Raw genomic sequence first — 11111 nt, 5'->3', positions numbered from 1 at the left:
AATACTCTTCTCCAGCACCCCAGCTCAAAGGCATCAATTCTCCTTCTATCCTCCTTGGTCATTGTCCAACTCTCTGATGCATAGCAAGTGATTGCAAAGACCATGGCCTGTATCAAACCACATTGCATCTTGTGTGAAGAAACAATACTCATGCGATAGACATACAAATCAAATAGAACTGGAAAACATGCAAATAAGGAACAGTAGAAATCCAAAAGTCACACATCACCTCATCACAGTCAGACTCAACAGAGAACTCTCCTTGTTGTTGTCAGGTGCCATCAAGTGAACTTTGACTCTCAGGGACCCTCTGAACAGCACATCTGAGCTGGACCCTATCCTGCACCCTCCTCACCATCTCTCATGTACCAGCCCATTTTTACAGTCACTGAGTCAACCCATCTTGTTGAAGGTTTTCCTCTATTTTCTGACCTTCCACCTTTCCCAGAATGATGCTTCTTCCCAAGGACTGGTCCTTCCTGATAACATGCCTGAAGTACATGACATGAAGTTTCCCCATTATTGCCTCTAAGAAGCACCCTGCTTGTACTTGCTCCATGACAGACTTGTTTGGTCTTTTGGTAATCCAAAGAATAGTCACTACTCTTTACCAACAGCACAATTCAAAATGCATCAATTCTCCTCAAAGAGACCATAACTGACATCCAAGCAGATATATGCACACACATTTATCGCAGCTTTGTTCACAATAGCAAGGAGTCGGAGACAACCTAAGTGCCCATCAACAAACGAATGGATAGAGAAGCTGTGGTATATTCACACAATGGAATACTATGCTGCACTGAAAAACAAGGAGCTCATGCAATATTATTCAAAATGGGTGACCCTAAAAAAAAAATAGTCATAGAAAAAATAAAATGGGTGACCCTGGAGGACATTATGCTGAGTGAATTATCTCAGCCACAAAAGGACAAATACTGCATGGTGCCACTGTTGTAAAACAGGACTGACCTCGGTGTTGGGGGAAGACTGAGAAAGATGGTTCAATAATGTATACTGCATTGAAACAGATGAGGGAGAAAACTGTTTAAAAGGGATATGTGATTAGATATTTTTGTCATGACGGGAGGCCAGAGCAAAGGCTGCAGTGTAGACCTGGGGGGGAGGGACTGTAAAACAATGAAAGAATTTTTCTTTTACTTTTCCAAGAGAGTAGTGTACTGGTGGGGGGGGGGGGGTAGGGTTGGGAGGGAAGAAAAATGCAACAATGAATGAATGGAAATCCAAAGTCTCTGTAAATTTTCATTGAAATTAATAATAAATTTTAAAAAAAATCAATTCTTCTTTAGCCTTCCTTATTCATTGCCCGACTTTTCAAAAGCTATCTTCCTTTTTCATTGCTAAACTTTCAAATGTTATTGAAAATATCATTGCTTCGATAAAGCACAAATTATTGACTAGAAATGATGTCATTTTGAGGACTAAGGTGCATCTGGTTCAGGCCACAGTCTTTCCGATCATCTGCTATGCATCTGAGAGCTGGACAGTGAGATGACAGAAGAATAATTGAAGTCTTTGAGTTGTAATGTTGAAAAAGTGCCAGGAGAACCAATGACTATGTCTTAGAGAGGGTGCAGCCAGAGTGCTCTTTGGAGGCAAGAATGATGAAGCTTTGCCTCACATACTTGGGCATGTGGCTAGGTGGTGCTATTCCTCAGAGAAGGACATGATGCTGGGAAGAGGGAAGGGTTGGCAAAGGAGAGGAAGACCCTCAACCAGGTGAACTGATATAGTGACTGCTGCAATGGACTCTTGTGTGTCAGGAAATGTGACGATGGTGCAGAATAGAACAGGGTTCACATCTTTTGTTCATAGGACACTGTGAGTTATACTCGACTCGATGGCACATAACAACAATAATCTTTAAACTAGTATCATTACTTTTTCCTTAAGAAACTCAAACTCCCTACCAACCAATTTCTGCAGCTCTGCTACTGCATCCCTGCCCATCCTCATCCTTCTGCCCCCAACCCTCACCTCCTTGTACCCCCAATATGTTTTTTCCCTATTAAAAAAAAAAAAAGAAACTCAAACTCAATGCTGTTGAGTTGGAGCTTATTCACAGTTGATCCTCAGTGGGCTTTCAGAGGCTGTAAATCACGTGAGATGAGATTGCCCATCTTTCTCTCTTGAAGGTGCTGGTGAATTTAAACTAGCCATCTTTAGGTTAGCCTCACAACTCGCTCCCTAAGGAAACTTGTTACATAACACTAGTGTTACATTTTGAGTTGTGTCACCAAAAAAAATTTGTAATCATCTGTTTTCTCTCTTATTAAGTATTTGAAATAGTATCTCTGATTTCATCTATAGGCTGCAAAATATTTATTATCTGGTTCTTTACAAAAAAAATTTTCTGACCTCTGTGTGTGTAGACTTTTGAGTTAAACTTTCAGATTACCACTCTAGGGGTGAGGAAACTGAAGCACAAAGGGTCTATATAATACACACACAGTAACATAGCTGATAAGTGGTAACAACAGAATTTAAGCCTAGTTAGGCTAAAGTATGTGTTCCTAAAGGCAGTATTTTCTTTTTTTTTCTTCTAAAGGCATTATTAACTGCCACACCTTTCTGCCTGGTTGTTACCCTCAGCGCCAAATTGACTGATTCATTTCACTTACGTGCCTGTACAGTCTACTGCCACAGCCCGGACCCCACCACGGTGACAGAGAATCTTAGCCAGTGGCTCTTTCACAGCTGGACTCCATAAAGACACAGTGCCTGCAAGTCACAAGAAAAGAGCTAAAGTTATAGATAGGATATTGAGATACTTAAAAAGAAAGTGAGATGAGGTAAAACTGTATATATTTTTTTCTTATTGTGTACCATCAAACTGGATCCAACTGGCACAGAAGAGATTGCCCCTCCTCCAGTGGAGCATCTGGTAGATTCAAACCATGCACCTTTGGGATTACAGCACAGCTTCTTGCTACTAGGCTACCAGAGCTCCCTCAAAAGTATACTTTGTAGGGCCTCATGAAGTATAAATATAGAAGAAAAGCAGTGTGGATGTTCACAGTCACAACTAAGCCAGGTACTGACCATTGCTGTGTCCAAGATGTATAACAGCGTTGTAAGGGTTTTGAGTCATGACATCAAGGCGTCCAGCACGAGCATTCAAAGCTGTCACAATCTTCCCCACTGACACATCTAAGTAGGTCAGGAACCCTGTCTCTGACTGAGAGAAAGAATGAAAATAACTGAGTTCTAATTATCCTCTCTACACAGGAGTTCCAAAGGATGAGTTGCCTCCCCAAGGACTGTCATACAGCCGCTATGTCCCACAGACACTTACAGCTGTAGCCAGAAGAAAGTGGAAGGGCAGGAACTCAAGCCGAGTGACACGGTCACAGGGACGGACACAGTGGAGTTCGATGCCTTGATTGTCATAGATGTGAAGCCAACGGTTCTGAGCAACAGCAAGCAGTGCCTCTGAGTGAAGAAACCTGGGGCATTCAACGGAAAAGGGGTCATACGCTGCCATTTCATCAAGGATGGACCATCTTAACTCCACCAACTGCTGATTGGAAGGCCACTGACCGAATGTCCCTCACTGCCTCCATAACGTTGATCTCGCACATCAACTTCTTTGTCACCCAGTCAAGGGCAGCCACATGACCCCGATGCCCTCCTAGAGCCAGATGTCTATTGGAGATTAAAGACAAATAGGGTATCAGTGCAGTGGAACATGCTGATTTAAGTCTTCCAAGGTCCACCTCAAGCCAGCCCTACCTTTCCACCTGAGAGGGAAGATGCTGCTTATCAAGTGACTAAGTAAGTATATGACTAGAAATCAACTTTACCTCCCAGTACGAGAATAATTCAACCTGTAGGGTCCAAACTGACGCAGGTTCAAGTCAAAGTGCTGGAAAGAAAGGAGCCAAAATAAAGAATGACAAGAGAATCATCTCTCTCCAGAAACTCCTTCTTTTCTTGTATCACCAACAGATCCAGTAGCCAATTCCCCACCCTCAGACTCACTTTTGCTGCACTGGCAATATCCACAGCCTCCACAATGTCTGCTTGACGTATCTTTGCTGTGTCCTCCCCATCTTCTCCTTCCAAAAACCTGCAAAAGAGGATTAGGATTGCAACCGAGTTAACCAACAAACGGATATGAAAATCAGAAAGGAGAGCCCTGTAATGAAAGGGCTAGGGAGGCTTAGAGTCGAATCTACTCACCCAGGTTCCTCTGTTAGGAGTAGCTCTGAACGAGCAGCTCTGACACAGGTTTCCTTTTCCTGGGCTTCAGCCGCTTCAAGTCGACTTCGGATTTTGGATTTAGAACGTGGAAGCTATAATATTGTTAGCCAAGAAGAAAATAGGGGGAAGAACCAGAGATGATGTGGGTGGCAAAGAGAAGAATTTGGCTCAGCCTCTCTCGGAGCCCCATCTCTCCCCACTTTCCCGCTGGTCCTCACCCTTCTCGATTTGTCAATGCGCCGGAACTTCTGAGCTGCCTTCACCGGGACGGGGGCGGGACCTGGGAATGGGTCCTGGGCCTGGAGGAGAGGATTAGAGAACAAGCTCGGGCTGCCTCCAATCCTCTCACCATCAAAACACAAGGAGCCACGCTCCACCCTCATCGGACTCCACTCTCACCCCAGACAGAGTCCGCTGCGGCTCCGGATTTCTCCGTTCTCGAGGCTTCTTGGGGATCTGGGGCTTCTTCGAAATCTGAGACTTCCTGATGTGAGTGTTCTTTTGTCTCTGGGGACGAAGTTCTTGTTTTTTCTTCTTTCTACAAGGCGGCTCTGGTGAGGATCCGGCAACAGTTGGCGGGGTCTCTCCTTCCTCCCAGTATCGCCGAGGTTTCTATCAGCACATTAGGAAACTGAAATGTTTTGCTGTCCATGACCCACAACCCCCGCTCCCAAGACTCCGTCCTTTCACGCCCTTCCCGCTTCAGAGAGGCTGATACCTTTCTCTTGGTCTGTAGTTTGTTCTTCTTGGGCAGGACATTCCCACCCGGCTTGGGGACAGCCTCCATCAAGCCCACTGGTTTACAATACACGTGCAAACTCCTCTCCTCCGTCCCACGATCTGTGTGGAAACTCCCGGAAGTTCTCTTATCCTCGCCCAATCAGCGCCATACCAGGACTGACGCCTCCTAGGCTCCATCTTGAGTGAGGGCGCGCTCTCCCTTGAGGGGCGGGGCTTCACCATCCCGAGAATATAATGCCTTTGTAGGTGGAAGAAAGTTAAGCGCAGGCACCAAGTAACGGTGGAGTCTTTTTCATTTTAGTTTCTCATCTTGCCTACAACCTTATCAGTCCAGTCTTTGTAGCAAAAAGCGAGAACTACATATCCCGGCAAGTCAGACGGCTGCTTCCGGCGCCTACCTTTCCCAGCATTCCTTGTTTACTGCCGGGGTTAGTAATCCTGAAGGGGCAGCGTGAGTAGGTAGGCTTTCGGTTGAGGGGCTCGGCTTCTCGTTTTGCCCTTCCTTTGGAGGACTGGGATAGAACCCTTACCCCGGGCCGAGCCAGGCTGCGGTGCCCTGAGCGGCAGCCTCGCAAGAGTGCTGTGCTCGCCGGCCGGACCCACAGGGAAACTCGGGACCTTCCAGAGTTTCACATCGACTCCCGCTCCTCGCAGATTTTCGTCCCCACCATGGCTGAGCTGATCCAGAAAAAACTACAAGGGGAAGTGGAAAAGTATCAACAGCTGCAAAAGGGTATGGAAACAGGGTCAGTGTGGTCCCACCCTGATCTTTTCACTCTCAACTCAAATCAGTAATCAAGACAAGATTATCTGCCCCACCTGTGCCCGTGTGCAGCAACATCCCCGCCTCAATACTGCTCTCCCTTCTACCCCGACCCCCTGATGAGACTCGTTTTTGTCTACTTTCTCAGCTCTGTGCTCTTCTGGCGAGGAGTGTGGGTACAGGTGGCACATTGATGTCTCTAATACTGTCTTTCCCTCCCCCCCCAGATTTAAGTAAGTCCATGTCAGGGCGACAGAAGCTTGAGGCACAACTGACAGAAAATAACATCGTAAAGGAGGTGAGGGACCGGGATCTGTAAGGTGAGGAGGACTTGGCACTGGTGATGGTTCTGATTATGTATCCCACCCCTTCAGGAACTGGCCCTTTTGGACGGGTCCAACGTGGTCTTTAAACTTTTGGGTCCTGTGCTGGTCAAACAGGAGCTGGGAGAGGCTCGAGCCACAGTGGGGAAGAGGCTGGACTATATTACAGCTGAAATGTGAGTCCTACCCACAACCCTGTGATGCATCTGGCACGGTTGGAGTAGACAGTTTGGAGGAACCATTGCAGAGCAACTCAGCAGACTGGCCAGTTGTCCAGTCTTCTGTTTCCTCCTTTCCTATCAAATCTCCTTCCTCCCTCCCCTACATCTTAACTTTCTTAACTTCGGTTGCCAGTAACAGTAAGTCCAACTCATTGTTCTTTTCTGTATGTCTCTTACCTTAGTAAGCGATACGAATCCCAGCTACAGGACCTAGAGCGGCAGTCAGAGCGGCAGAGGGAGACCCTTGCTCAACTGCAGCAGGAGTTCCAGAGGGCCCAGGCAGCAAAGGCAGGGGCTCCTGGCAAGGCCTGACCTCGGGGTGGGAAGAAGGTGGGGGAGGGAAGGGAATGAGGCAGCTCTGGGGTATATACTGTAGTTAATAAAATGTGAACATATTGACTGTTTTCTGACCAGTCAGGATTCTCCACCTATTTTTCCCACCCCTTATACTTTTACACCACTACAATTTTTTTTAATTGGTCTCATTTATTTTGCTTAATTTGAGGTTACAAGTTATTTTTTGTTGTTTCTTTCTCCTCTAAATCCAAATAGCATCCCTAGAAAACCAACTTCATATGAAAAATGTAGGGAAGACCACTACAATTTATACAGGTAAACCCCACCCCTCTCATTGCACTAGTTTCCTTTAAATGCTTTGTGTGTTATTTACATGTATGCTAAATGTGGTATTCCTTGAGCCCCTATTCTTGGATGTGCTCTTGGTAGGGCAATCTTCTTTCTTGAAACCAAAATCTGAAATGTCTCAGATGTCTTTCTTATTTGCATATACAGCCTTTAACATTCCCATATTTTTGCATAATCAGCAAAAGAAACATGGAAGGACAATTACAGTGGAACATATTTTTAGGAATATCCATTTGATAGAAGAATCCATTCTATAACCAAAGACCCCAGGATAAAATGTGGGTTTTGTTGTTAGGCACCGTTGAGTTACTTCAACTCATAGCGACCCTATGTACAACACCTCCGAAGCCTGCCCTATTCTGAGCCAGTCTCACTGATTCCAACACACCTAACCCAATTACCCCAGTAACTGTATCAGTCCGTCTTATCTGGGGTCTTCCCCTTCTGCTCTGTCCCTCCACCCTTACAAGCAAGATGTCCTCCAAGGACCGGTTCCTCTTGGCCATGTGGCCAAAGTGTGTGAGACAGCTTCAGAATCCTAGCCTCCCAAGGAGAATCTTGGTTGCACCCTCTCAAAGACAGACTTGTTTTGTTGGCGGTCTGTGGTAAGTTCAAGACTCTTCTCTGACACCACAACTCAGAGGTGTCAGTTCTTCTCTCTTCCTTTGTCATTGTCCAGTTCCACTCTTGATATGAATACTTGCCATCTTTTCAATAGCCCTCTCATCCCTTTTAGTTTTTTAGAATTTATTTGTTTAAACTAATTTGAAATCCTAACATAATAATTTATAGTCTCTTCTGTGAAAACAGAGGAAATTTTAAAAATAAATAAAGGGCTAATCTCTTGGTTGCTAAAGTGGAAAAGAGACTGCTCTGGGGAAACCATTTTTACTAATGCTTCCCTTTACAGGGATAGAAAACATCAGACTTCTTGCTGTTCTATTGCTACTACTTTTTTTTTAACATGGAATGCTTTGCAAATTTGCCTGTTATTCTTGTACAAGGACCATGCTAATCTTCTCTGTAGCATTCTGTTTTAGCATACATGCTGCTGAAGTGAGTACCATGCGCCCCACTCCCAGTAGTCAGTTCATTGACATCACATAGACAGAGAACAACTCAGGTAGTGTTTTGGTTTATTATCTTAGTGTCACAGTGACAAGAATCCTCAGAGTGAGAAAAAAACCTGCTAGAAACTCTTTGCCAAACACTCTTCTTGGGATGCAGAGCCTCTGGGCCTTCTCCTACTATTTCTAGGCCTTTCTTTGGCCCTTTGCATGCTAGAATGTGGTTGGGGATTCAAGACTGACCCTTTTCCACCACTAGCTTTATGCTACATTCATGGAAGATAAGGGCTGTCTGTATACAGATAACCAACTTGGTTACCAGCATTACCAGATTCCATAGGGTTCTACCTCACAGCTATCTGGTAAATCAGTGGTACTTCACTGCTCCAGAGTGGCTGCCCACACTTCAGGATTTCTGACCAAATGCAACATGACGGCCATCGTTCAGGAGGTTACCTACATCTGGTATGGCCACCATGACTTTTGTAAACCAATAGGGCTTCCTTTTCAAAACAATGCCCGGGCAATCTTTCTCCCTGTAGCCTTGATCCTGGGAAAGGAACCCCCGCCCCCCTCACTCGGGGGAGTTCCTGAGGCAGAAGGGCCACTGGCAAGTCCCACTGTGGCAGCAGAGGGTCTTCGCCGCTGTCGTAGGAGGAAATCATGTGACACTCCATCCATAGCATAGAAGACGTTAGCCGAGGGTGGGATGGTCAGCTCTGTAAGTTCAGAGGGTGGGTTTTAAACATAAACACAATTGTATCCCCACAGCTTCCCTGATGTGGACGTACTCCCATTGATAGGTACCATTTTCCTCTCAAGCCTGCCCTTCCCCGTGGCCTCTGACCTCTCTCCCCTGGTAGCAGCTGCACAAGCTCATACTCTGAAGCCACTGCAGAATCTCGATTGTTTTTCTTAAGGACACGACTGATCACACTTGGAGCCTTGTCTTGGCTGGTGACCTAGCAGCACCAGAGACCAAAAGAACAATAAATAACTCCATGAAGACCTCCATTCCCCAATCTTCCAACCCCAACCACTGGCTCCCAACTAAAAAGTGCTCCCTCTAATTATTTAAAAGGGAAAAGGCCATCCAATAGGGTGGCTCATGTGCTCCACTAACCAGCCTGCCCAGTACCCAGCTGAACAGGGCTGCTTTCCTGTGGGGAAACTGTTTTAGGGTTCTCTAAGTCTAATATGGTCACCAAAAGTTGAAGGTGCAAAAAAAACCCTATCAAAATAAAACATAGTTTCCAGAGTCAAAGGTCAGGATCAAAACAAGAATCATCCTCCCATTAGGCTGCTCAAAAATAGAATAACATGTTACATGTCCAATACAACATATTGTTTCACCCTGTAACTCAAGTGGACGCTCCTTTACCAAGATGCTCTTGTAGACACTGCCATCTTCCCCCAGTTCCATCTGGACTCGGATGATCCGGCAATCAGAAGTCCCTGGTCCAGGCACTCCTCCCCCATATCCAGTCCCTTTAGAAGTCCCTTCTCCTCCACTGAGGGGAGTGCCACAGGAGGCAGAGCGTCTGTGACCTCGGGAAGGCCGAGGGGAGGAGGCTGGGGGGGAGAGGTGGCTGGGGTCAGCTGGACTGTGCAGGGAGGGAGTGTTTTCCAAGGCAGAGTCCAGAGAGGAGACAGATGGCCACTTCATGTGCTGGGGGACAAATAAGAACTGGAATGAAGGCAGGGAAAGTAGGAGAGAAACAAAATCAGTGTTGAGGTTAGAGATCAAGAGCAGAGCTTACCTGGGCTAATCGGGTCAGGAGAGGAGCAGGTGTTCCAGGAACTTCATCTCCCCCAACACTGGGTCGGTCCCAGGACACAAGGGGTGTGGGGCCCCCAACAGAGCCCAGGACCCTGGAGTGACATTAGTAGGGTCAAAGGAGGAATAGCAAGCCCCTAAGACACTAACCCCCGGTGCTGATAGCCTTACTCTGTCCACTGTGAGATGACCAGCGTTGGCCGTAGCACGCGTGGGGCAGGAGGGTCACTGGTACCAGGTGGCTCTACCTCACAGGATACACGGTGGCTGGGAGAGGGACAATGGGCAAAAATCAAAATGTAGCACAATAATCTCCCCACACCTAGCAAGAACCCTGGGGTCCCAACCTCTGTCAGCCAATCACCTCTGGGCCTCTGTCAGTGGCCGGAGCCCCTGCAGCCACTGCTGGATATCAGGGTCAGGTCGAAGGTCATAGCCACGACATTTGTTCTGGAGCCGCTGCAGCTCAGAAAGGACAGCGAACTCCTAGAAGGAGCCCTCAGATTGTAGGAACCAAAATTCGGGGACCCCTGACTTTCCTTCACTCCCTTTCCTGGGACACAGAAGAGGATGACAAGCATCCAGCCATGCACTGTTCTCACCTTCCTCCGCTTGTCAAAATTGATGTAGCCATTCTGAAAGACAGGACATGGGAGTGGATGAGAGTCCTAACTTTGTCTTCCTGACTCCCCCCATCCCACTTCTACTACTATCATGCCCTAAGTACTCAATGCAGAAATTATATCCACCCCCCAAAGAGACCATAACTGACATCAAAGCACATATATGCACACCTATGTTTATTGCGGCATTGTTCACAATAGCAAGGAGTTGGAAACAACCTAAGTGCCCATCAACAAACAAATGGATAGAGAAGCTGTGGTATATTCACACAATGGAATACTATATTGCATTGAAAAACAAGGAACTCATGAAATATACAAAATGGTTGACTCTGGAGGACATTATGCTGCGTGAAATACCTCAGTTACAAAAGGACAAATACTGCGTGGTGCCACTGTTCTATAAAGCAGGACTGACCTTGGGGATGGGGAGAGACTGAGAAAGATGGGCTCAATAATGTATACTGCATTGAAACAGATGAGGGAGAAAACTCTTTAAAAGGGATATGTGATTAGGTATTTTTGTCATGACAGGAATACAGAGTGAAGGCTACATGGTGGAGTGGACCTAGGGGGAGGGATTGTAAAACAAAGAATTTTACTTTTCCAAGAGGGTAGTGTACTAGGGGGGAGGGTTGGGAGGGAAGAAAAGTGCAACAATGAATGAATGGAAATCCAAAGTCTCTGTAAATTTTTACTGAAATTAATAATAAATTTAAATTTAAAA

At 46.1% G+C, this 11111-nt stretch overlaps 3 protein-coding genes across 3 annotated transcripts in view; 1 reads left to right on the top strand and 2 right to left on the bottom strand.

The window, feature by feature from the left end:
• WDR46 (WD repeat domain 46) overlaps nucleotides 1-5011 on the bottom strand; it is an 11619-nt gene extending 6608 nt beyond the window's left edge. The window contains exons 1-10 of the mRNA XM_006882091.1: nucleotides 4943-5011; nucleotides 4624-4836; nucleotides 4443-4523; nucleotides 4204-4316; nucleotides 4003-4090; nucleotides 3825-3886; nucleotides 3562-3666; nucleotides 3317-3467; nucleotides 3064-3199; nucleotides 2643-2742 (exon numbers count right to left, since the gene is read on the bottom strand). Coding sequence (XP_006882153.1) covers nucleotides 2643-2742; nucleotides 3064-3199; nucleotides 3317-3467; nucleotides 3562-3666; nucleotides 3825-3886; nucleotides 4003-4090; nucleotides 4204-4316; nucleotides 4443-4523; nucleotides 4624-4836; nucleotides 4943-5011 — 1118 coding nt within the window. The remainder of the gene's footprint in view (nucleotides 1-2642; nucleotides 2743-3063; nucleotides 3200-3316; nucleotides 3468-3561; nucleotides 3667-3824; nucleotides 3887-4002; nucleotides 4091-4203; nucleotides 4317-4442; nucleotides 4524-4623; nucleotides 4837-4942) is intronic.
• A 623-nt stretch (nucleotides 5012-5634) lies between these two features.
• PFDN6 (prefoldin subunit 6) lies at nucleotides 5635-6584 on the top strand. Its single transcript, XM_006882090.1, has 4 exons — nucleotides 5635-5698; nucleotides 5956-6026; nucleotides 6103-6227; nucleotides 6455-6584. The coding sequence occupies exons 1-4, from the start codon at nucleotides 5635-5637 to the stop codon at nucleotides 6582-6584; spliced, it is 390 nt and encodes a 129-aa protein (XP_006882152.1).
• Nucleotides 6585-8491: 1907 nt separating this feature from the next.
• Nucleotides 8492-11111, bottom strand: part of RGL2 (ral guanine nucleotide dissociation stimulator-like 2) — a 25615-nt gene continuing 22995 nt past the window's right edge. The window contains exons 12-18 of the mRNA XM_006882089.1: nucleotides 10364-10396; nucleotides 10126-10247; nucleotides 9933-10028; nucleotides 9745-9856; nucleotides 9366-9653; nucleotides 8832-8946; nucleotides 8492-8703 (exon numbers count right to left, since the gene is read on the bottom strand). Of these exons, the coding sequence (XP_006882151.1) occupies nucleotides 8492-8703; nucleotides 8832-8946; nucleotides 9366-9653; nucleotides 9745-9856; nucleotides 9933-10028; nucleotides 10126-10247; nucleotides 10364-10396 (978 nt within the window). The remainder of the gene's footprint in view (nucleotides 8704-8831; nucleotides 8947-9365; nucleotides 9654-9744; nucleotides 9857-9932; nucleotides 10029-10125; nucleotides 10248-10363; nucleotides 10397-11111) is intronic.

This window comes from Elephantulus edwardii, unplaced genomic scaffold (genome assembly GCF_000299155.1).
Source record: "Elephantulus edwardii isolate Elephantulus edwardi_28Jun2011 unplaced genomic scaffold, EleEdw1.0 scaffold00017, whole genome shotgun sequence".
Taxonomy (NCBI): domain Eukaryota; kingdom Metazoa; phylum Chordata; class Mammalia; order Macroscelidea; family Macroscelididae; genus Elephantulus; species Elephantulus edwardii.
Note: the sequence above shows the minus strand (reverse complement) of the source record. Positions and strands in the feature narration are given on the sequence as shown.

Coding starts and splice junctions, on each gene's coding strand:
- PFDN6 (XM_006882090.1), top strand. CDS start 5,635: ATGGCTGAGCTGATCCAGAAAAAACTACAAGGGGAAGTGGAAAAGTAT. Junction 6,027..6,102: donor AAAATAACATCGTAAAGGAG/GTGAGGGACCGG, acceptor CCACCCCTTCAG/GAACTGGCCCTTTTGGACGG. Junction 6,228..6,454: donor GACTATATTACAGCTGAAAT/GTGAGTCCTACC, acceptor CTCTTACCTTAG/TAAGCGATACGAATCCCAGC.